A 27,061-nucleotide genomic window follows, 5' to 3' on the forward strand; every position below is an offset into this window, starting at 1 on the left:
GAGGGCGTTAACTACCTCTACACCCTCTGTAGCACCAAAAGTACCACCCCACCTCAGTGGTGTTTCAAAGGCTCACATCCGTGCGTGCTAATGACATCACCACCGAAGGCCTGGTAACTTTGACCTTTGACCTTAGGAGCGGGTGCAGACAACCTGTGGCTCAGGTGGATGCCAAAACCTGGGTGACTGTGTTGCTTCTTCCGCTGGACGTCCCTTTTCCCACACTTACCCCGCCCCTTTTAAGTTGACTGACATGTGTACCCTTCTGTTGACAATGCCACCCGACTTCTTCCCTTTGTGGCCCAAAAGCTGAATTACACGCGTTTTCAAATTACAGGACCCTCTCCGTCCCCCAACAAATTGGGTGACATCAACCATTACTGGTGCACCACACTGATAGATGGCTCTAGGATAGGCCCTTAGGCACGAGCTGACTTATTCTGGTGTTGTGGGAAGCACAGATTGTACATTAGAATCCCAACGTCAGCCGTTGGGCTTTGTGCTATGGTTAGACTGGTGACCCCACTCACCAAATTAACACCCCTTGGAACTCTTGTTTCAGCGGCCTCTCTAACTCCCCGCCGCCGTTGGGACTAACCAACCTGACTCGTGACGCCGTTGAGGGACTTGCTGAACAACTTGCCCCGACCTCCCTCAGGGCCGTTCAGATCCGCATAGCCCTTGACCACATCCTAGCCAAGGAAGAAGGAGTGTGTGCAATGTTTGGTGACCAATGCTGTACCTTCATTCCTAACAACACTACCCTCGATGGCTCAGTTCAGAGGGCCTTAAAGGGCCTCCAGGCCCTGTCTAGGGAACTCTCTCTCTGACCCCTTCAAAGATTGGCTTCTAAGCACATTAGGCAGGTGGACTGACCTAATTAAGTCTGTCTTGGTCTCCATTCGGAGCTTTTTTTTTTTTTTTTTTTGGCCATCATAGCCTCATGCGGTTGCTTTATCGCCCCTTGGGCTAAGTGTCATTAAAGGGGGTCTAGCAAAGTGGTAACTTTAAGACTTTCGAGAATTGTTGGTTTACTTCCCTGACCATGACGACATTGACGTGGACTCCCTCCATCTATCTCCCATGTAAATAAGCTGTTGTTTTATTGCTAGCTTGCTCAAAGAAAAAAAAAACAGCACCTACTTTAATGTGGGGCGTGCTTTAGAAGTGTTTAACTAGTAGTAAAAGATCTTATAAGAAGATCTTAAAGGGGGAGTGATGGAACGAGATATTTTCCATATATCCATATTTAAGTGTTACTTCTTTCTAAAAACTCCTATAGTCATATTTACATCAGCTAATGTCTCGTGTGGTACAAAGTGCTTGGATTCGAGTGTCCTTGAGTAGACAGGCAGAGCGCTGTTGAGACTGCCATAACATTCCTGAGATAACGAGCACAGGGGAGACCGAGCTAGACCGATCTGGACCGGGCTAGGGAACGCTTGGGTGCTGGATTGGTCTCATTATTGCCAAAGCTTTGACAATAAACAACGAAATACCAACTACTGCTTTTGGTGGTCAATTTAACAACAGCCTATTTGCCATTAAAAGAACTTGGGAGTGGACAGCAGACTTTGACTTCCTTGGGAGGAAGAGCTGTCGACGCAACAATTGCTACAGCTGGATCCACCCAGGAGGAGTAGCCTAGCCAGTTCACTGTAGACCACTGTAGAACACCACCAAGGGAGTGAAGTAAGCAGTGCAGGCAATACTGCCATCTACTGGTTTGGACAACTAACACTATTATGTTCCATTATGCAGTAATGACTTGACCAAAAATAAATTCAAGTGGTTGTAGATATTTTTTAAGGTGTTCTATTTAAATTTAAACTGATTCTACTGGATATTTTTTTCCATATTAACTGTATATGGTGTAATGTGAAATATACTATTATTTAATGCATCATAAATAAAGAGTAGCGCTTACCTCTAGTGACTTACTTTGCAGTAACATTGAATCGGTCAACATTCTTGTCACCATTGATAATGGGCTGTGGAGACTTGATTATGTTGAGTATGAGCTGTGTGCCCCATCCCCCGGTGATGTCAAACGGTACAGTACAATACATTGTTATGCAATGCAACATATTATTTTATTTGGGACAGTTTATATATTTAGTGATAAATGATAATGCATAGTAATTACATATTTGGCATTGCTGGATTCATCACAACCATGTGTCAATGTTTCACTTTCTTTCATTTGGGACACCTCATACACTTAGTGATGTAACACACTGACTATACGTGCTATATTCATATATTTAGTATCACTGGATTCAGCACAGCCCCATCTTTCCAAAAAGCCATGATGTGTGTGTTTATGACAATCCCTGGCAAAGCAACTATAAAGTAAATGAGAATATTCTGCATAGATATTCATTTTTTGTATGTCCGCTTATTTTAGGCAAGTGTTCAAAGGTCTCTATATGTTACACACATCAAGATATTCACATCCAGTTTTTTCTAATAGGTAAAGCAACTTCCTGACCACAATTATGTCAAGTTTCAAAGCTGTCAGAGCTTGTGTTATTAATCTACATGAGTTTATATGGCTTAACTCCCATACGGCCAGGCTGTATTTTTGTTCTTTTTTAAGTTTGGGGTGTATGACAATATGTATCAATTTAACAATGTTTGCAGTAAAATATTTTAACCTAAGAACCCATTTCATATATGGGAGACCTTAGAGATGAGGAAAAACATTGTTAGATCTTGTTCTACCTCCGGTAGGGGTATCTCAAAAACTAAAGCCCTTTTTGACAGTTAGTCACTAGCCTAATAGCACTGTATTGGATCAGGCTTGCTCTTGTTTTTATGCATATTTGAAATAAAAATATATCAATCAATAAATCAATAAATCAATATATATATATATATATATATATATATATATATATATATATATATAGTGAAAAACTGCAGTGTGTCAAATACATTTTTGAAAACTGCTTTATCAAAGTATTGATTTTGTCCTTTAAAATTAATTTGTGGCATTAAAGGAATCAGCACCAAAGAGTTATGTAAGTGTGTTGCATAACATACAATAAGTAGTGTTGGGAACATTTGTCACCAAATACAAACGTTTGTATTATGAAATATTCCATTACAGATCGATATGGCAGTCATGCTGTCCAAAGCAGTGGTTCTTAAGGGTTTCGGTGAGTCAGCCTCAGGGGTTCGGTGGAGCCTCCGCCGCGGAGGTCAAGCCACACCCGACTCATCGTGTACATAAAAACTTCTCCCTATCAGCAAATTATGGAAATGGCAACAGCAGAAGTCAAACTGATTTGCAGATGTGTAATTTGTTGTGAGTTCATGCACTGTGTTGGTTTTGTTCTTTGAACAAGGTGATGTTCATGCACGGTTCATTTTATACACCAGTAAAAAAAATCATATAACTTTGTCTTGAATTTGAAAAAAAATGTTTTATTTTTTTTTCACTAAAGAAGGGTTCGGTGAATGCGCATATGAAACTGGTGGGGTTCGGTACCTCCAACAAGCTTAAGAACCACTGCTCTAAAGGACTTATTGTAAGTCATAATTCAGACCGAAACACCATTGGAAGTCTGTCTGCGCCAATTCTAAGAAAATACTGAATAAAAAATGACTGCAACTCCCATTAAATTGTAGTGCCAAGGTTCAAGGAGCTTTTTTCACTTGAGAGTGATCAAAAACACACCAGCCACTCTGAGCCAAGCAGAACCTCCTGCATGTGAAGTACCACTTGGCTGGGAAATAAATCCACAGCTATATACACACAACAGCAGCCGCCACTCAGAGATAATCATCTATGGTGGAAGCTCGCTATACACAATAACCAAAATACAAAGGTGGGAATCAAAATGTTGTCCAGCAACAAGCAGCACAGGATTCTTAATAAATGTGGCCCGATTCGATATGATACCAGCAAAAAAACAAGTGTTGGAATATATGTGCAGTGGTAGCAAGTATAATGTGCGATACAATTTCAGATACAAGCAGTACTGCAGCATGTTAACATGTAAATGTCCCCCAATAAACACACACAGTTGGTATTTCCTTGCATTTTAGTCAAGTCATTTACAAAAGGTAAACACAGTAGCTGCGAGCAGCTACACCACAGCTAAGCACACAATAGCACAAGCTAGACATAAATAATAATTGTACTTCATTGAACAATATTGCAGTCTAAAATAGCACATCTGTCAATATAAATGAGTGTCAAATAATTATAGTTGCATATTGCTTACTAGGGCTCGGTATTAGTTATGTTAGTAATTGACTAGTCTATCGAATATTTTTTTTCCAATAATGGAGTGATTAGAAACATCTCACTTGATAGTCTTCATGCATATTTGGGGAAAATAGTTTGAATAAAAAAATGTTTCTGCTTAACACAACTTTCTTTTTTTTCCTAATAAATGCACGTCATCAACATTGAAATTACACTTTCAACATGTGTGCATGAATAATAAATATATAAATAAAAATAAGTTTGAATCCACAAAATGCAAAATATTTGCAGCCACACAGACGACCCACCAGCGACCGCTCTCATGTGCTCTCTATTGCAGCAGCTCTGCAGAGACTATGTCCGCGAATATCAATGTGGTCCGGATTTTTTGTAAATGTATTAGTTACCCTCTTTAAACAATTAATCGAAGCAACATAATTTAATTGAAGCTTTTATTCTAATTTAATTCATTAATATAATCAATTAATCGTTACAGCCCCTATTACTTACACATACAAAGTCTCCAAGGCCCAAGTGTATTAGAAAGTATCCTGTAATAAACGTGTCCGCATCATTTAACTTTCTGTGTCATGACCTTGAGTTCAGGAATTATTGTGACCACCAGGTGTCGCCAAAAAATCCTATTACTACTCCAGTTCAACTTCAAGTCAACAGAAGTACATTCCAGACGGTTAATCATACAAAGGTTATAGGGATTTTCATACCTACCATTGTTCTCTGTTTGACTAAATTCACTTAATCAAACCTTTTCTAACAATCCACTCTACAAAATAATAAAAATATGTATAATTTCCTGCTGATATCACATCGGACCAATATCCTTATCGGCCAATACTCAAGGCTCCAATATTGGCATCGTATCGGGACTCCCCTAATACAGAGGATTTCCAAGTAGACAGTGAAGTTCACAAGGTGATCCCTTGAAGGTTCAGTACTTACCTCCATGTCCTTCAATGTGACGAACCCAACAATGGAAAAGCCATCAATGATGTCGTCCTCTGCAGAAGTAGACTCCTTTCGTTTTCTCCGTGGCGGTTTAGGCCGGGACGAGGAGGGCTTCCTGCCTCTCTCTCGCTCAGAGTCGGACGAGAAGTTAAAGACGGAACCCTTGACGTGATCGTTGCTTATCCACTTTGATGTCCTTTCACAAGTCCTCTCAGACCTCGACTTCCTCTTCTTGCGCAGGCCAGCATGTGGGGGTCCACCCATGTCTTTCATTGGGAAGATCCAGATAAATCCTGATTCCAATGAGAAGCGGTCTTCAAAGACCCAAGAGTGGCCCAGAGCAGGTTATCCAAGGGAATAATATCAATATGTTGGATCCAAGGTAAGCATGTAATATCCAGCAGATGAAGCCTCTTACAAGCCAGATAAATTCCGTCTCCAACGACAATCCATCACATCCTTCAGCAGGTTTGACAACTGATTGGATTGGATTGATAAACAGCACAATGACAAAGTTGTTTCTTCTGCAAGAGTAAGCCAAGGGAGCAGGATCCACCACGGGAAGTCCAGCATGTCACGTTACATCTTTCCTCCGCAGCCTGAGGACCGCAAACTGGCCTTCCTGTTGGACAAGAAAAGAGAAAGCAAGCAATTGTGGGTGCAACTGAGCTTTGGAGTAAACGAGGCTGTTTACTCGACTAAACAGAAGGTTTCTCCTTAATGCAAAATAATAGTGTGATAGAGATGAATAGTGTCCGCTCTGGTTCGTCAGCTATGCTCACACAAAGCCAATTGTACCTTGTTGGGTTTGCTTAGCTCCTCTAGTGTTACCTTCAGTGTCAATCATTGTATCTTTTTGTGACAGTTATATCATTTTGATCTACAATTCCAACCACATCCAAGACATAATGTCTTACTGTGTCAGTCTGTGTGCATGTTGAGAAAGCCACATGTCAATATATTATGTATGTGTGTTTTATGGCTGCACTAATTGATCAACCACAGATCAGTTTTGGACAATTTTCATGGAAAAAGTATGTCATCGGCCATTGCCAATTAATGCTTTCAATGACGATTACAAACACAACTTCCATTCTGGCTGATTCCACTTACGAATACTTTGGGATACGAGCGGTTTCTTTGATATTTGTTATGTTTTAAGTTGCAAGCATAAATTGGAGTCATGAGCCTCTGCGCCGCTAGGTGGTTTATTGAATGTCAGAGTGAATCCTCTAAGGTCCTCCCAAAACCATCCAATCTTATTGGCTAGCATTACCATATAGCTAAAGAGCGACATAACGTTTGTTTTCCCAAACATTGGAAACGAAACCTTTAGCACTTAGCAGCGATCCTGGTTCTATAAGTCTGCTACGTCCTCTGATGGCACTGCTAATGCTTACTCCTTTACCCACGGCTTAGCTTGAAGCAAGGGTGGTGTCTCCACAGTGGTGTCTGCTCATCCAACTGTGATTATAACCTATCCATTTATTTATTTACTTACTATTTTATTTATTTATTCACTGTTGAGCACAAAAAATGTGTTAGAAATTGCTTTAAAACCAAAAGGGGTAGGATTAAATATAAAAGTTAAAGTTCCAACGATAGTCACACACACATTATTTGCGATGAAATTATCCACTGCATTCGACCCATCCCCATGTTCACTCCCTGGGAGGTGAGGGGAGCAGTGAGCAGCAGCGGTGGCCGCATCCGGAAATCATTTGGTGATTTACCCCCCCAATTCCAACCCTTGATGCTGAGTGGCACAGGGAGGTAATGGGTCCCATTTTTATAGTCTTTGGTATGACTCGGCCGGGGTTTGAACTCACAACCTACCGATCTCAGGGCGGACACTCTAACCACAAGGCCAGTGAGCTGGTCTAAATAAGATATGCTTCTTCTTATTCCTTTTCGGACATGCTGTAATTAGAGACTGGAAATATGTGATGTATCATATTGTAATTGTATGCATGTTCTAAATAAATTAATACCATACTCAAAACCTCCAAGCACATTGCCTGCAAGGTGTCCACTCTTCTGCCCCACTACTCTGATTGTGGGAGATAGCAGCTCCCCTAAATTAATAATCATCACCAGCAAATAAACTGCATTTATTTTTATCCTAAGTATCATTGTCACTTTAAGGATGACGTTAAACATGTTACACACGAGAGCAAGCCAGGAGCAGGCATGCTAATAGCTTGCCGCTAAGTTTGAAACCAGAGAAGAAAAAGGTGCTTGGTAGAGTTTAAGAAGTGTATGTTACAGAAGAAAGTAGGCAGATATGAACAAGGAATAAGAAATTAGGTTAATAAGAGTTAAAGGGGATAGTATAACAACTCTTGGTTTGTCAGCATTGTCACAGTACATGTACAATAAGAGGAGGGTGAATCTATCCCATTCCAAGGGTACTGTACACTATATGATCGATACTAGAATGATGTGATAAGATTGATATTTTTGTTTTCTCAAAACAAATTTTATCTATTTTCTTAATGTTTCCGAACACATTGAATAAAATCCCTGGACACAGGAATGATTCGAGGGCAAAAACCAAATAATTTAAAAGAGTTGTAGATAGTAGTTTTTACTTTTGTTTAATTATTGTGTACAATTGACTTTGTTTGGATCAAACGAATGGTATGTAATAATAAAGAAGAAAGGAACACGTACATGTTGTTGTAATGTGACCACATCACAAAGTCCTTGTGGTCCTGTGTGCCTCATCCAAGTGTTGATTGTCATACTGCAGGATGTCAATTATAATGACAAACTGCCATTGATATTTATTGGTTTATTTTATCCATTGAGCGTTTGTCTTTTATTTCTTATATTTATCAATAATTGCACCAATAATGCTCTCTTCCATTTTTGGGGGGGTTGGTTGAAGTTTATTCGAACATGTACTGTGTACAGTTTAAATATGATAGGTCACATATTTTAAATATTTTCATAAAGGAGTAGGACGAATCATATCTTATTTAATCCTACCCCTTTTCCAGTTCAGAGAAATTCCTGTCACATTTTTGCACTTCCTGTTATAATTTTGTAATACAATGAGTTCTACAAACAGTTAAATCAGTTACGATTCACTTAAGAGATGAATAATATCTTATTGTCAACAAGTGTTAGACACTTATAATAATTCTTCTTCCGTGTAATTTGTAAACAGCCTCTTAAACTGGATCAGTTTATTACATTGTTAGACTTCTTTGCTTAATCCATTATATGATTTAATTCCACATACTGATATGCTAAAGGTGTTAAGTGTTGAACGTGCATACAAATGTTTTAAGTTAGATTTTTGGCCAATGTTATTAGGGGTGTAACGATTGATAGATTTATATTCCTAAATCTCAAGTATATAGATCTGTGCTATGCAAGTTTGCCTTCTAAGAGATAGTAATCGATCCAAGAATGTCTTAAAAGGGAATCGATCGATTTGATCCATACTAGGAAAAGGAAAACATTGGACTTAAGAATGGCAGACTTTATATGAAATGTAGCACTTTTAATAATAAAGAATGTTAGTTGTTAAGTCAATTTCTCTGTCTGTGGCGTCATAAAAATGGCGGCTAAATGGGGTGGTCGAGAAACGCAAACGCCACAAGACAGTAGTGTATTATCTGTGATGCATGTGTGTGTGCGTGTGTGTGTGTGTGTGTGTGTGTGTGTGTGTGTGTGTGTGCACGCACGCCTTCAAGAGGTGGTGCTGTCTGAGTGGAGTTGAGTCTGAGTTGAGTGTCTGAGCGTGAGTTGTGGCGAACATCAGCTCTTGTATATACTGTATGTGTGTTTTAACTCGCTGAGTTTGCTATCGCTTGTTCATAAACCGTCAACAATATAAAAACTGTCAGCTCCAGCACAATTGCAAAACCCACGACAAAGACAAATGACATAACACAAGAATAAAGCAGCAACACAACGTTAAACCACAAAACTTGCGGTCGACAAAGTGGAAGTGACAGCGGAACAAGTTACCGTGACGCACCAACTTCCAAAACACGAGAAGTCATTTCATGAAAAACAAATAAATACAAGAGATAGATCAAGGAGACTATGGATATTAGGGAGCGATGAGCCAACATCAACAGGGATGAGGGGGCATTACATGTATCCGCACAATTTGGACACTGCCCGTCATTGGCGGGTCGGCAAATTCTATTTGGCAGGTAATTCTACTTTTAAAATGTTGGTTACTGACGTTTTTTTGAGAATTGTTTGAATGTTGAAAATATGAGCAGAAACATGCTTGCTCTTGTTAATTCAACCTAAAGTGTTAGTTCAAATAAGAGGTGAATGCATGCAATTAGTTGTTGTTTCCTTGCTTGTTTGTATCCATAATTCATTTATGCATCATTCCCTTAAAATAAATAACAGGAATATAGGAAACTTCACCTGCAGTGTCCATTAGCTACTATTTATTTTACAGTTACACTAGTTGATTTTTTTTATTGTTAGCTAAAAATTTACTGAATCGATTTCAACTCACTGAATCGTTTCGGATCGTACCGTTCTAAAAAAAAAAAAAAAATTGATTGTCCCTGAATAGTATCGGCTACCACAAAAATCGTATCGGATCGATGTTAAAACGAATAGTTACACCCCTAAAGGTTTTATTTCTCGTCTTTTGTTGAGAATAATTTATGTATATTTCTTGGGTTGCAGATTATAGTGTGCTTTGTGCACAATTGTAGCTGTTTGCAAATCCACCAAATCATGGAATTTCAATACATTGGTCTTGCATGGATGTCAATATTGATAATAAAAAAAATCCCCCAAAAAGTAGTCTCAACAAACTTCTTAAAAATGATTACTTTTTTGTAATGTTTATTTTTATTTTTATGGATTGTTATGTTAAAATGATCTATGGCAGTGGTTCTTAATCTGGGTTCGATCGAACCCCAGGGGTTCGGTGAGTCGGGCTCAGGGGTTCGGCGGAGGTCAAGACACACCCAACTCATCGTGTAAATGAAAACTTCTCCCTATCGGGCGTATTACGGACACGGCGACAGCAGAAGTCACACTGATTTGCAGGTGTGTATTTTGTTGTGAGTTCATGCACTGTGTTGGTTTTGTTCTTTGAACAAGGTGATGTTCATGCACGGTTCATTTTGTGCACCAGTAATAAAACATGTTAACACTTTAGTATGGGGAACATATTCACCATTAATTAGTTGCTTATTAAAACGCAAATTAGTAACATATTGGCTCTCAACTAGTCATTATTAAGTACTTATTGATGCTTTAAACGGTGTGGCCTTATTATAACCCTAACCCTGGCCCTAACCAAATAACTCTAAATTAAGTCTTTGTTACTTAGAATATGTTCCCCTGGTGTCCAAAAAACTATAAATTAAGTCTTTGTTACTTAGAATATGTTCGCCATACTAAAGTGTTACCAAAAACATATAACTTTGTCTTGAATTTAAAAAAAAAAAACATTTTATTTTTCACTAAAGAAGGGTTCGGTGAATGCGCATATGAAACTGGTGGGGTTCGGTACCTCCGACAAGGTTAAGAACCACTGATCTATGGTAATTATAACAAGCAAACACTCTTGACAGTTTGTGTTTTATAAGTGCGTAAATGTAGAAAATATGCAGGGAATCAAAAACAGTACCCAATGTAGCATTTGAGTAACAACAATACCTCAATATATTATTAACATTGCAATTTTGATACATCAACACACCATAAACAAATGTGTCATGAATCAACATCACGTGGTCTCCTTGGACATATGCTTGCTAGCACATGTAGTGCAGCAAACATGCATGATAATTACAACAAAATATAATAAAACTTCAGCGTGTACTGAACATTCCTGCATGCAAATATTAAACTATGCAGCTTCAAATATTTTCCATACAGCACCTTTATCACGGTGCATGAAAAAGATGTCCCACACAAAAACGCTCTGTTTTAGAGAAAACTAGACGTGTGCTTTTTTATAGTCCGTTATTACTAATTATAAATGTGTGTATGCTCGGCGCTGTCAATTGAGATTTCTGCTTCTGTAATCCCGCAAAACCGGGACTGGCACTGCCTTCTGTCCGGGCATCCTTTCTACCACAAACACACGCACGTAACAAAAGCAAGCCTCTTTTTTCTTTTTTTTTTCCCAAGACACGTCATGCAAAACCAAGAAATGCAAACCCTTGCCAGCGGGGAGTGCGGTGGGGACCTTTCGTTATAAGTTGCAGGTCTTCAGTCACTTATTGAAAATAATAAAGCCCGGGTACTGACAAGATAGATCCCGCCAAAGCAACGCGCCTCCCGCACAGACTTCAAGCATCATCCCGGAGACGCGGGGACCGGAGCGCAGGGATATGTCGGTGCCGCAGTGCCGCTTTACAGGCTGCACGCTCCTTCCGAGGTGCAAATAGTTCTGACTAGGAGAGTGACCGTGATCATGTTACATTGATAGAGGACGTGGACAAATTTAAGTACCTGACGATGACGTTGATATTGCGATATGGCCCTGTTGGACTTAAATATTTCATTACATCAGTCAGTCCCTCCTGAATGTCTAAGTTTGCGGCAGCTTTTTCATGAAGTTGCCTTTTATAACATTGAATCAACTCATAAATGTGATGCTACTTTTCTGAGCATGCGCAGTTTTTGCTAAACACCAGGTGAGGCATAGATTCTTTTGGAGTTTTGTCTTCTTCTTTTTTTTTACTTAAATTCATATGTGCAGCCTTGAGACCTCTGAATTCGGGAGATGGGGGTATATATTTTCAAGTATATATATATATATATATATATATATATATATATATACCGTTCAAAAGTTTGGGGTCACATTGAAATGTCCTTGTTTTTGAAGGAAAAGCACTGTACTTTTCAATCAAGATAACTTTAAACTAGTCTTAACTTTAAAGAAATACACTCTATACATTGCTAATGTGGTAAATGACTATTCTAGCTGCAAATGTCTGGTTTTTGGTGCAATATCTACATAGGTGTATAGAGGCCCATTTCCAGCAACTATCACTCCAGTGTTCTAATGGTACAATGTGTTTGCTCATTGGCTCAGATGGCTAATTGATGATTAGAAAACCCTTGTGCAATCAGGTTCACACATCTGAAAACAGTTTAGCTTGTTACAGAAGCTACAAAACTGACCTTCCTTTGAGCAGATTGAGTTTCTGGAGCATCACATTTGTGGGGTCAATTAAACGCTCAAAATGACCAGAAAAAGAGAACTTTCATCTGAAACTCGACAGTCTATTATTGTTCTTAGAAATGAAGGCTATTCCACAAAATTGTTTGGGTGACCCCAAACTTTTGAACGCTAGTGTATATATATAGTGATGTGCGGTCACAAACCAACCTCCCAGAGACAGTTCTGTTTAAAGTTCAAACGCCGCAGCGTTGGTTTATTCAGTCAGTTTTCTGAATAAAGGTTAACTTAAAAGTTCTCCCGATTGGGGCTTCCATTGAAACAAACAAATTATCACTTTGTCCATGTCTTGATCATGTCTCCTAAATTGCCTGGAACATATAGCAGAGAAACCTATGACCAGTGCAAAGTTCAATAAATCACAGCATTCAATGAATCAAACATCTTACACATTTAGCAGACTTATTTACAAACTATATTTCAGTGGAGCAACACACTTACCGCCCGATGGAAGCAGACCTTTCCCAGCAGGGAGCCAGCCACACAATGAGTCAAACACTGAGGTGCTATTTAACTCAAACACAGTGATTGCCAGTGTTGGGACTAATGTGTTACAAAGTTACTGTAACGCCGTTAGTTTCGGCGGTGACTAGTAATCTAACGCGTTATTTTTTATATTCAGTAACTCAGTTACCGTTACTACATGATGCGTTACTGCGTTATTTTACGTTACTTTTTATGTAGTATAAAGTGTGTTTTATCGGAGCGCTGCAGTGTCATCGTTCTGATTCTTCTTGTGTCACAAGCCGAGGAAGAGAGACATTCGCTCTTTGTGTGTGTGAGTGTGAGTGTGAGTGTGGAGAGGGAAGAGAGAGAGGAGGGGGGGCGTGTCTGATCATGGCGGAGCTGCAGTCGAGTTTTTAACATGGAGATATTTTCAATACTTTTCCTTTGTCGAGCACAAAGAAAATAACATTTTAGTTAAATGTAAATTGGGCTTTGGATCAAAGATCCCATCTACTGCCCAAAACAGCAATTCAAATCTGCTGAAACAAGCTACATAAGCAACATGCTTCGACAAAGCTAGTAAAGAGAGACAGAGACTCCAATGCTACTTCACCTCCACCACCACCACTTAAGGATTAACTCTGCCTCTGCTCATCATTCAGCACTGAAGGTACACACTCTGTCAATCAATGTTCACTCTAATTGTTCATGTGTGAGCAAACCCAAAAACTCCCTGAGCATTCAGTGGAGCCCATGTGAGCAACATCAGACGTGCACACTGTGGCTACACCAGCAGCACACCTGTCCCAAACCTGACTAAATAACAAGTTCCATCTCCATCCATCCATCCATTTTATACCGCTTGTCCCTTTCGGGGTTGCGGGGGGTGCTGGAGCCTATCTCAGCTGCATTCGGGCGGAAGGCGGGGTACACCCTGGACAAGTCCCCACCTCATCGCAGGGCCAACACAGATAGACAGACAACATTCTCTTATTATTATAATCAAATGACAGCAGTCATTTCCATTTCTAATATAAGTGTTTAGGCCCACTTACAATGACAATAACAAAAAATATTGTTTTTCATGAACTGTGTACTTGTATTGTTTGTCTGGGTGGAGGTCCTGCTTTGGAAATAATTTGTACCCCTTTCAGACATTGCATTTAGTTCCCAATTAAAACATTCTCATGTTGCACAATGAGATGTAAGCAGGGGATCATGTGTACATTCCTGCAACTTCCTGTTTGTAAAAAATATATTTTTATTAGTATTTATTTAATATACTAACAGCATTTAATGATTAATATTTATAAATGAAGATTCCTAATAAATGGCACTAGAATAAGCACACATTTGATTGGTAAATCATAGTGTAACGACCTGGAATGACACTTTATGTGTGGTGTTGGAGTTGTCCCACTTTTTGTGTGGCTATAAACGCCTCACTGGCTAAGTGCCATATGTGCATGTGTTGGCGCAAGTGAGAAAGAGCGAGCGGCTGCTGTTGATATAACAAAGTTGCTTTTGGTCTGGTTTGTACTGCAGAAAATGACCACTTTGGCTAGATATAATTTTTTTTACTAATGTTTTGGTGATGTGTTTATGGCCGACAATAAAGAGTTTTGCTCAGTAAAGTGATGGATGGAATTCATGTCCTCAAAGCGTCTCAACAGACGTTACAATATTTGAACAATGATGACGAAAAGTGTTTTCTCTGTCGTGTCCGTGTGTCGAAAATTGTTATGCGCTTATTTTTTTATTTGATTTTGTGCGTGGCATAGATTTGCGTGCACAGAGGACGCTTCAGCAGTGCGCAATTGCACAGGCGCGCACCTTCGAGGGAACATTGCTGTCAATTCTCTTAAAAACTCTTTCATTCTAGACTTCCAGAGTGTTTGATTATCACATCACTCTAAATGTATATACTATAAAGTTCCCAAACATAAAGAGGGATCCTAGTGGGCCAGGCCAATCTTTCCTTATCTCTACACTAAAACTGGGGAAATGTGTAGAGTGTTCTGGGCTTCAGACATGATTTTGTGTCAGAATTCCTTGAGGAAAAAATGCATGGTAGGCTTTGTGTGTGTAGTGTGTGTCTTCCTTGCTTTTCAGCTATGCTGTTATTATGCTGTTTGTTACTTATGTATGTTATGTTGCAGCTATTTAAAATAGTTTTGTCAATTTGTTCTGGCCAGAAACAAATTGGCCCTTTGAAACATATCTTTGTCTTTGTGTGTTGTATGTAGACCACATTGCTTAGCAGAGTTCAGTGATGCAAATGCATGTCAAGTTGATCAACAGATTGTATTATTCTCCAGTGCAATAACAGTACTGACATGAAGGCTAAAAGGGCATTAATGGGAGCTTTAAAAAAGAAAAAGAAAAAAAGAAGTAACTAAATAGTTACTTTTCACAGTAACGCATTACTTTTTGGTGTAAGTAACAGAGTTAGTAACTGAGTTACTTTTGAAATGAAGTAACTAGTAACTGTAACTAGTTACTGGTTTTCAGTAACTAACCCAACACTGGTGATTGCCAACCTGACACAGCTGCCTTGGGGCAGGTGGCCACACATCAGCCTGATTGAGGATAAAATTAGGGATGTACTTGTCTTCAATGTGGCGTAGTTTGACCCCTGGTGCATGCTTTCACTGTGATGGCTGGCCCTCTGCCCAGTCTCACCTGTTCGGAGGTATTGTGATGCTCCATATATATATATATATATATATATATATATATATATATATATATATATATATATATATAAATAATCCGTTCATGAATGAGTATATCCGTTCGGCCACCGTGTTCAATGGAGAATTTGCAGGCAGCATACCCCTTCCCCTTCGAGCTGTCCTGGATGAACTGAAGTTATTTTTTCCAATCATTTTGGAACTTGCAAGCGTACTTCTTCTTCTTACTCGTCGTCGCCATGTCTCTTCTTCGTTCTTCTGCTTCGTCTCTGTTATGTTTTTGGACATTACTACTTGCCGTAGTTTTGAAGCAATGCATGATGGGAATCCGGATGTTGTGTGTCAGTGTATTAACGTGCCGGCTGGAATAAACACACGCTGAGAAATAGCCTGCCTACTTTATGGGTTATAGATAAACCTATGGATAACGGAGACATACACTACCGTTCAAAAGTTTGGGGTCACCCAAACAATTTTGTGGAATAGCCTTCATTTCTAAGAACAAGAATAAACTGTCGAGTTTCAGATGAAAGTTCTCTTTTTCTGGTCATTTTGAGCGTTTAATTGACCCCACAAATGTGATGCTCCAGAAACTCAATCTGCTCAAAGGAATGTCAGTTTTGTAGCTTCTGCAACGAGCTAAACTGTTTTCAGATGTGTGAACCTGATTGCACAAGGGTTTTCTAATCATCAATTAGCCTTCTGAGCCAATGAGCAAACACATTGTACCATTAGAACACTGGAGTGATAGTTGCTGGAAATGGGCCTCTATACACCTATGTAGATATTGCACCAAAAACCAGACATTTGCAGCTAGAATAGTCATTTACCACATTAGCAATGTATAGAGTGTATTTCTTTAAAGTTAAGACTAATTTAAAGTTATCTTCATTGAAAAGTACAGTGCTTTTCCTTCAAAAACAAGGACATTTCAATGTGACCCCAAACTTTTGAACGGTAGTGTATACAATAGTCTCCTTTTCAGGTGAGAGAGGTCGCTAAAGCAGTGCCTTTAGCACGCCCCCAATATTGTTGTCCGGGTGGAAATCGGGAGAAATTCGGGAGAATGGTTGCCCCGGGAGGGGCACTGAAATTCGGGAGTCTCTTGGGAAAATCGGGAGGGTTGGCAAGTATGACCATTGTTGATTTAGGTTGCACATTAGAGTAACAGGAAAAAGAAGGGAGTTAATCGCTTTCATAAAAATGTTATCATCATGATATTATGATATGACTTATATAACTTACTCATGATGATATATTGTGAACTGTAAGCACATTGTTCTGGTCAAACTGAGTTATGTGGATCCAGATTAATTTGATAAAATGCGGTTCAGAGGAAACTGGATAACTGTTTAAAAAAAAAGGGGATTCAAAAAGTTAATACTTCTTTCCATTACCCTTTTGAGATATGTTTAATTTTATTTTGTTGTCTTAATTCAATTTTCTTTTCTTTTTTGTGAAATAATAATAATATTGCCATTGAGCACAAGACTGTTCAATGGAGATATGTATGTATATTTTGTATTACATGTATGATGTGGAGCTGACTATGACATACTCAATGAAATAATACTAATAAAAAATAATACTTATACTAATATGATAAATGGGTCCAAAAAGTATTTGATAAAGTTGTTATTAATACTTTTTGGTCCCAATTGCTTTTAACAAAATGAATCAAGTATTGTGAGTGTTATCTTACCTTTCTGTATTTGTATCTGAAGCAGCAATAGCTGTCCTCCATGAAAACGTACTTTGTATGATCACATTCATTTTGTCTTTAAGTCCAGTTTAGAGAAGTATTTCATCTTGGATACAGTATATAATGGCAGACACATTCATTTAATTCAATTTCATTCCAAGCCATAAAACGATATGTTTTGCATCTGACAAAAACCACCCACAAACGCTGGCTTACTTTAATATAATGCCTTGTTTGTTATAAATAAAGTTAAAAAAAAAAAGGCTGGCTTTTGCTGGAGAAACATGTGCCTGTTAGCTTGAGCACCCCCACTTCTCCCAGTGTGGCGAGTCAGAGTACTGCAGAGGCATTGAACTGCAAGTTGACAATATATCGCCCCTTACTGTGAGGCAGAGGTACTTGCTGCCTCATGGCCTGCCCTTTCCCCGTGGCAACAAGCTATGCTCATGATTGTATACATTTGCTATCAATGTTTTAAGTGTTCCTTGTAAACTTAATCTTAAAAAAGCACGGGATTTCAGCACAAATTGAAAAAAATACTGTATTGTTGTTCTACTCCTTTTAAACGACATAGACTTAATTAAAAGTAGACACTAGATGGCAATAAAGGCACATACTCGGAGCTCATTGTCAAATTACAATGCTGTTTTAATTCCATCCATCCATTTTCTACCGCTTGTCTTTCTCAGGGTTGCGGGGCTGCTGGAGCCTATCCTAGCTCCACTCAGGCGGACGGTGGGGTACATCCTGGACTAGGGTTGTATGGTATACCGGTATTAGTATAGTACCGCAATACTAATGAATCATATTCGGTACTATACCACCTCTGAAAAGTACCGATCCACCCCGTCGTTGTCACATCTTGTCATTGCTGGTTTACGAGCAGAGGAGCATGTTTGGCAGCGCACAATCACGGAGTACTTACAAGCAGACAATGTGTGTAGACAGAAAAGGGAGAACGGACGCATTTTGGCTTAAAAACTAACGATAAAGGTGAAGTTATAACACTGAAAAGCACCCCGGAAGAGGTGCTTTAAGACATGGCTAGCTAGCTAGCGGCTAAAGTCCAGCCCCAGTCTGCAGTGTTATAGCTACATCACTAATCCTCGTCTCCATGGCGACAAATAAAGTAAGTTTCTTACAAGTATCATCCCTGCAGGACGAGGAATAGATAAACATGCTTCACTACACACCGTAGCTCACCGGCGTCAAAATGTAAACAAACGCCATTGGTGGATCTACACCTGACATCCACTGTAATGATACCAGGTACAGTAGTGTATCAGGTCGATACTCTTATGATTACATCAATATTTTTTGGCATCACAACACATTCTTTTGTTTTTTTAAATGTATATTAAGTTTATAAACTCAGGAAACATGTCCCTGGACACATGAGGACTTTCAATATGACCAATGTATGATCCTGTAACGACTTGGTATCGGAGTGATACCCACATTTGTGGTATCATCCAAAACTAATGCAAAGTATCAAACAACAGAAGAATAAGTGATTATTACATTTTAACAGAAGTGTAGAACATGTTGAAAGAGAAAGTAAGCAGATACGAAAAAGAAGATTAATAATTAATTTTCTACCACTTGTTCTTAATAATTTTGACAAAATAATAGAATGGAAAATGACACAATATGTTACTGCATATGTCAGCAGACTAATTAGGAGCCTGAAAGAAAGTGCTCAAAAGAATCGATTTTTCAAAATGTGCCAGCTTGATTCGAATCTACGTTGGATATGCCATAGACATGCTACTGATTAGCATTAGCAATTTTACATGGCGATCCCGAATGCAGCTGAGATAGGTTCAAGCACCCCCCGCGACCCTGAAAGGGACTAGCGGTAGAAAATGGATGGATGGATTTTAACACCTCCATATGTGTTAAAAAAAAACTACAACTAAGATGCACATTATAAATGAACGTGATGATTTTCCACTAGAGGAAAATGGTGCCCACTCAAATATTAACACTTACTCTTGATGTATGCTTGATCGCTGCCCCGCCACCCTGTGTATGCATTTGTTGGTTTATGTGTGTGTGTGTGTGTGTGTGTGTGTGTGTGTGTTGTTATAGATATGTGTGTGTGTATATATATGTATATGCATGGATAGATGTATGCATGTGTGTGTATTTGTATATTTGTTTATATATATATATATATATACATATATATACATACATACATACATACATACATACATACATACATACATACATACATACATACATACATACATATATATATCCATCCATCCATCCATCTTCTTCCGCTTATCCGAGGTCGGGTCGCGGGGGAAGCAGCCTAAGTAGGGAAACCCAGACTTCCCTCTCCCCAGCCACTTTGTCCAACTCCTCCCGGGGGATCCCGAGGCGTTCCCAGGCCAGCCGGGAGACATAGTCTTCCCAACGTGTCCTGGGTCTTCCCCGTAGCCTCCTACCGGTCGGACGTGCCCTAAACACCTCCCTAGGGAGGCGTTCGGGTGGCATCCTGACCAGATGCCCGAACCACTTCATCTGGCTTCTCTCGATGTGGAGGAGCAGCGGCTTTACTTTGAGCTCCCCCCGGAAGGCAGAGCTTCTCACCCTATCTCTATATATTTATATTTATATATTTTTGGGGGAACTCATGGGGCCTGCTTGTCCGGCGGGGGTCGGCGCCTCAGGCTACTGCGGCCAGGCCGTGTGTCTGGGTCTCCTGGGTCCCACCGTCCACCCCTTCCAGATGGGGCCTACTGGGTCTTGTCCCCGCGTCTATCGTGGCAGCTCAGTGCACTGCAAAGTATTCCGCAGTGCTGCAAGTCGGCCAGCTGCTGGGGTAGTGACCTTGTGTGTCAACGTGTCTGTGATCTTTTTACATATTTATTTTTTTTCTTCCCTCGGGGGGGGGGACTCTCAGGGCCTGATTGTACGGCGGGGGTTGGCGCCTCAGGCTACTGCAGCCGGGCTGCGTATCTGGCGCCCCTGGGTCCCACCGTCCACTCCTTCCGGATGCTCGTCTTGGTTAGGGCCTGCTTGGTCTAGTCCCGGGTCTATCGTGGCAGCTTGGTGCACTGCAAAGTATTCCGCTGTGCTGCATTCGTATTCGGTTCAAATATGAGAGGTACCCATTCCTATGCCTGATATTGATTGACATATGCAGGAAGGCCCACTGGAAAGTTGAAATGTGACAAAAAAATAAATTCATATTGCACATGTGCCATCACAAATATTTGCATGACTTTTAGGGTATACAAACTAAATTAATTATTCTGTGTTGTCATTGTTTGGCTTACCTGCAATTAAAAAACTGAAAAATAACAACCTCCATGCACAAGCGGAACCTGCTCTTGTTTATGTGTGGTGATTAAATGGTCGTCTGTGAGCAGAGCAACTTGTGTGGGTTGTTTATTTTTAGCCCACTTTAATGATGCACAGGCTGAGCGATGCTTCCTAAAGTGCTTCTGTCCTCATTGTCCCGTGCCTGCAAGAAATATCATGGGGGGGTTGGAAAGCATTTGACCTTGTCTCGACTTTCCAGGAGGTCGTCCTTGTGACAAAGTGGCCCAGCAGAGAGAGACAACAGCGAGGCAGCTAATTCTGCTCCTCATGGAAGAAAATGTGCTGCTCTCCTTTAACAGTGTCATTATTATGTGTAATTGAACCTTCACCCTCGCTTCCCTCAGCCTGCGCAGCTTCATTTAGAAACTATTTGACTTTATGTGTGTGTTCAGTCAGGAAAATATGTTTCCTTTGTATATGTTCCGTTTTATTGATTTACATTCTTGTAAAGATGGAGTTTTTCAAAGGGGTAGTGCACTTTTTCGGGGGGAATTTTGCCTATCGTTCACAATCATTAAAGACATGACGACAAATGAATTGTTTTAATGTATTCTAAATATTAAATGAATGTGATAGTTTAAGTATATATGTAATGTGGTAACAGCCACATGTTTAATAAGATGTAATATTTACATATTTTTATAATTTTAAGCATACGCTTAATTTAAAAAACACATCACAATGTTTGCTTTTTTTCCCCATAAACCTAACTGATTACTGCTCACTGCAAACTTCAAGAGAGCCAATAAAACATAATTTACTCTCTGTGAGCGCTTTGAGTATCTAATAATAGAAAAGTGTGATATAAAATCTAATCCATTATTCATCCATCCATCCATCTTCTTCCGCTTATCCGCAATCCATTATTATTATTATTATTATTACTGTACAAGGTCTATAGGTAGAGAATCTAGAAGAATGACTCATAATCCTCGCGAAGCCAAGGGTCTTTTCGTGTCGTTCTCGCCATTACCGGGTCTAAATTGGCTGTCAAAAGGTACCAACTTGGCGGAAGTTGCCTCAGGCTTCTTCTATTAAGGTGAGATGCATGATTTATGATCTACAATAAACTTCCAAGGAGCAGGGAAGCGAGGAAACAGCTGACCACTCGATGACGTAAACATTGCAGCATAAACTGGTGATCACGTTGCCGCTTTAAATAGTTTGTCTGCGTTAGAGCTTATAATAACAATATCACTAATACTTGGTTAATATTCAAGTCACAAAATGTAAATGGAGTATTGTTGGCTCTTTTTAGATGGTTATTTATTGAGTTTTATGTGCGGAATAGAGGACCTCTCATTGGCTCTGCTGTAAGATGACTTTTATTTACGTTAATTTACAAGTTCGAATCCATAAAAAAAAACATATTCGTCGTCATGTCTTTCATAATGATTGTGAACAATAGGCAAAACTCCAAAAAAAAGTACAGATCCCCTCTAATGCTTCTTTTGTGAGACAAATGTTTTGTTCCTTTTGGTTTCTGTTAAAACAGTCTCTATTAGAGTATATATTATGGTGTTTATTTATCATTATTATTAATTCACTGCCTTTTATTTAATTTGTTTCCTGTGTTTTTCCCTTATGTTGTACATGGTACGCACTTTAAAAAGCCAGACAAAGGGCATGTTTGTAGCTAGTGTTTATTTTAATAAACCATCAAACTGAACATGTTTTCTGTTGTTTGGAGGAAAGTTGTACATTCAATTATATATTTATATAATGTAGCTTTAATGTAGCAAGCTACTTTTGCCGTGTAGCTTGCTACAATTCTCTAGAGATAGGTTCACCTGTAGCTTAGCTACATTTAATCAAGAGTAACTTGTAGCTCAGCTTACTACATTTTCCAATTAGCTTGCCCATCACTGCAATTCGGTACACTTTATTTTTTTAAATCATATCATTTTGTGTACGATTACTTTGTATTTCAATTACTCACTTTTTAGTAAAAGAACTGTGACCTAAAATTGTCTGTTTATTTACATGGTGTCACTATAGAAATATAGTAAACCACTCCTCCATAGGTCATCAGCTTGATTGTATAAACTACCCGGAACTGTGAAATGCGGTGGAAACCCAAACTACACACTTCTACAGGAACCTAAAGATCCAGGATTTCCTAATTCTTTAGTCGAAAAGGGCCTAATAAAGGTGAAAGTGAGATTAAACTTAGGTTACATAATATCTCTTCACATTAATGAATTCCAGTCTTAGACTGTAATGAAGGTAGAGTTTTAGTGTAAATGGAAATTCCGTCCATCCATCTTCTCTTGCTTATCCGAGGTCGGGTCGTGGGAGCAGCAGCCTAAACAGAGAAGCCCAGACTCCCCTCTCCACAGCCACTTTGTCCAGCTCCTCCCGAGGGATCCTCAAGTGTTCCCAGGCCAGTCGGGAGACAGAGTCTCTCCTACGTGTGCTGGGTCTTCCCCGTGGCCAGCTACCAGTCTGACGTGCCCTAAACTCCTACCCAGGGAGGCGTCCGGGCGGCATCCTGACCAGATGCAGCTTTACTTTGAGCTCCTCCCGAATGACAGAGCTTCTCACCCTATCTCTAAGAGAGAGCCCCGACACCCGACACAGGAAACTAATTTCAACCTCTTGTACCCGTCATCTTGTCCTTTCGGTCACAACCCAAAGCTCAAGACCATAGGTGAGAATGGGAATGTAGATCGACCGGTAAATTGAGAGCTTTGCCTTATGGCTCAGCTCCTTCTTCACCACGACAGACCGATGCAGGGTTTGCACCTCTGCAGACGCCACACCGATCTGCCTGTCAATCTCACGATCCACTCTTCCCTCACTCGTAAACAAGACTTTGAGGTACTTGAACTCCTCCACTTGGGGCAAGATCTCCTCCCCAACCCGGAGATGGCACTCCACCCTTTTCCGGGCGAGAACAATGGACTCGGAGTTGGAGGTGCTGATTCTCATACCATTCGCTTCACACTCGGCTGTAAACCGATCCAGTGAGAGCTGAAGTTCCCGACCAGATGAAGCCATCAGCACCGCATCATCTGCAAAAAGCAGATACTTAATCCTCCAGCCACCAAACCGGTCCCCCTCAACACCCAGACTGCGCCTAGAAATGTTGTCCATAAAAGTTATGAACAGAATTGGTGACGAAGGGTAGCCCTGGTGGAGTCCAACCCTCACTGGAAACGGATTTCACTTATTGCCGGCAATGCAAACCAAGCTCTATCACCAATCATACAGGGAGCGGACTGCCACAATCAAACGGTCCGATACCCCATCCTCTCAGAGCACTCCCCACAAGACTTCCCGAGGGACACGGTCGAAGGCCTTCTTCAAGTACACAAAGCACATGTAGACTGGTTCGGCAAACTCCCATGCACCCTCAGGAACTCTGCCGAGAGTAAAGAGCTGGTCCACAGCTCCATGACCAAAGACAAAAACAACACTGCTCCTCCTGAATCCGAGGTTTGACTACCTGGCACAGCGTCCTCTCCAGTACACCTGAATATGAATAAACCTTACCGGGAAGGCTGAGGTGTGTGATCCCACAATAGTGTATCAAACCCATAGGTTTTATATATAAATTATACATAATGTAAGATTTAAAGGCCTACTGAAACCCACTAATACCGACCACACAGTCTGAAAGTTTATATATCAATGATGAAATCTTAACATTGCAACACATGCCAATACGGCCGGGTTAACTTATAAAGTGCAATTTTAAATTTCCCGCAAAACTTCCGGTTGAAAACGTCTATGTATGATGACGTATGCGCGTGACGTCAATGGTTGAAACGGAAGTATTCGGACACCATTGTATCCAATACAAAAAGCTATGTTTTCATCTCAAAATTCCACAGTATTCTGGACATCTGTGTTGGTGAATCTTTTGCAATTTGTTTAATGAACAATGAAGACTGCAAAGAAGAAAGCTGTAGGTGGGATCGGTGTATTAGCGGCTGGCTGCAGCAACACAACCAGGAGGACTTTGACTTGGATAGTAGACGCGCTATCCGACGCTAGCCGCCGACCGCATTGGTGATCGGGTGAAGTCCTTCGTCGCTCCGTCGATCGCTGGAACGCAGGTGAGCACGGGTGTTGATGAGCAGATGAGGGCTGGCTGGTGTATGTAGATAGCTAATGTTTTTAGCATAGCTCTATGAGGTCCCGTAGCTAAGTTAGCTTCAATGGTGTCATTAGCAACAGCATTGTTAAGCTTCGCCAGGCTGGAAAGCATTAACCGTGTAGTTACAGGTCCAGTGTTTAATAGTATTGTTGATTTTCTGTCTATCCTTCCAGTCAGGGGTTTATTTCTTTTGTTTCTATCTGCAGTTAAGCACGATGCTATCACGTTAGCTCCGTAGCTAAAGTGCTTCGCCGATGTATTGTCGTGGAGATAAAAGTCACAGTGAATGTCCATTTCGCATTCTCGACTCTCATTTTCAAGAGGATATAGTATCCGAGGTGGTTCAAAATACAAATCCGTGATCCACAATAGAAAAAGGAGAGAGTGTGGAATCCAATGAGCCCTTTTACCTAAGTTACGGTCAGAGCGAAAAAAGATACGTCCTGCACTGTACTCTAGTCCTTCATTCTCAGGTTCCTCATCCACAAATCTTTCATCCTCGCCCAAATTAATGGGGTAATCGTCGCTTTCTCGGTCCGAATCGCTCTCGCTGCTGGTGTAAACAATGGGGAAATGTGTGGAGCCTTTCAACCTGCGACGTCACGCTACTTCCGGTACAGGCAAGGCTTTTTTTTATCAGCGAACAAAAGTTGCGAACTTTATCGTCGATGTTCTCTACTAAATCCTTTCAGCAAAAATATGGCAATATCGCGAAATGATCAAGTATGACACATCTGCTATCCCCGTTTAAATAAAAACATTTCATTTCAGTAGGCCTTTAAGTCATTCACATAACAACATGAAGGAAGACAAGATTTAAACAGTTACATATTAAAAACTCATTAGGACTGTGGTTTACTGCAACGACCTGCTAAGAGTTTTATGACTTTTGACTGCTATGAATGTACAGTAACATGAGTCTTGAATGTGTGTGCTTTTCTGCTGTGGCGCTGTTAAGACGTGGTTGTAGCCTACTTTGTTTTGCAATAAAGAAATTGCTTATTGACCACCTGGTTCCATACCTGGCAACCCCTCCGCTTTACTTAGGGAAACTCCCTACATTTCTCAGCATTCTACAGAACCTGTATTTTTCCCTTCTATGAAAAAATATTCTCTCTGTAAAATTGTGTATACTTTTAGTGAGCGTGTTGCAGGTCATCTAATGACCTCAGATTTCCACTGGATACGTAATGGCAGCAGAACGGTACTTCCTCAAAATGGCGCCACAATCTACCGTGCAGGAATCCCCACTACTGTTCTGTTGTGGCTTCGCCGTGCACTAAAAAAGCGCAAACTTTTAAGATGTCTCGCAAATCTGAGCGTAAACATGTGATAAGGGGGGTTTTTGTAAAGCGAAACACAAAAAAACCTTATTCTGTCTTTCAAGAGGAGCATGAGCACATAAACCCGGTCCTGTTATTCGAGAAACCAACGGCTGCTGAACTGCAACACTGCAAAACGTCTCCAACGGAGCTGTTTTGCTGCCGTTACGTATCCAGTGGAAATCCTGGGTGGTATAGCTCGGTTGGTAGAGCGGCCGTGCCAGCAACTTGAGGGTTGCAGGTTCGATCCCCGCTTCCGCCATCCTAGTCACTGCCGTTGTGTCCTTGGGCAAGACACTTTACCCACCTGCTCCCAGTGCCACCCACACTGCTTCAAATGTAACTTACTGTAGATATTGGGTTTCACAATGTAAAGCGCTTTGAGTCACTTGAGAAAAAGCGCTATATAAATGTAATTCACTTCACTTCACTTCTTGGTACAATTGATAACAAATACTATATATATAATAATAAATCAAACACCTACACAACACACTAAATCCCACAGCCCAAAGTTCATACAACACATATATTTCCCCAAAGTCCCAAAAGTTACGTACGTGACATGCACGTAGCGTGACATGCACGTACGGGCAAGCGATGAATGTTTGAAAGCCGCAGCAGTGTACTCACGGTACCGAGACTGCGCATCCAACTCAAAGTCCTCCTGGAAAGAGTCCCTGTTCTCCCGGTTCTCCACAGGCCAATGGAAAGCACACCAAAAAAAGTCAAAAGGCAGATTATTCCAAGAAGTGGCTCCGTGGCAAAAAACACTGCGTCTGACAGGTGCTCCAGGTGGTTAGTGACGTCACTTTCCGCTTCCGCCCGGTCTGATAGAACCGGATGCCTTTTATATCCCCACATATTATTTACGTACATATTTAATATTAACACGATTATTAAATACGCCTGTAACAGTTTATAATAAGTAAATGGATGACATAATAAGTATATATATATATATATTTATTTTCCCAGCTGAGCACAAGTACGGAGCCCCTAAAGAGACATGGGAATTTTTTTTTTTTTAGACATGTATCTCGTGGCCACGAGAAAGTATCTCGTGGCCACGAGAAAGTTTCTCGTGC

General features: G+C 40.3%; 1 protein-coding gene across 1 annotated transcript in view; it reads right to left on the bottom strand.

The window, feature by feature from the left end:
- The window catches only part of LOC133650790 (autism susceptibility gene 2 protein homolog), a 451,545-nt gene extending 424,707 nt beyond the window's left edge, over nt 1-26,838 (bottom strand). The window contains exons 1-2 of the mRNA XM_062048439.1: nt 26,607-26,838; nt 5,177-5,804 (exon numbers count right to left, since the gene is read on the bottom strand). Of these exons, the coding sequence (XP_061904423.1) occupies nt 5,177-5,455 (279 nt within the window). The 5' untranslated portion in view covers nt 5,456-5,804; nt 26,607-26,838. The remainder of the gene's footprint in view (nt 1-5,176; nt 5,805-26,606) is intronic.
- Between the last annotated feature and the right edge of the window lie 223 nt (nt 26,839-27,061).

Source organism: Entelurus aequoreus, linkage group LG05, assembly GCF_033978785.1.
Source record: "Entelurus aequoreus isolate RoL-2023_Sb linkage group LG05, RoL_Eaeq_v1.1, whole genome shotgun sequence".
NCBI lineage: Eukaryota > Metazoa > Chordata > Actinopteri > Syngnathiformes > Syngnathidae > Entelurus > Entelurus aequoreus.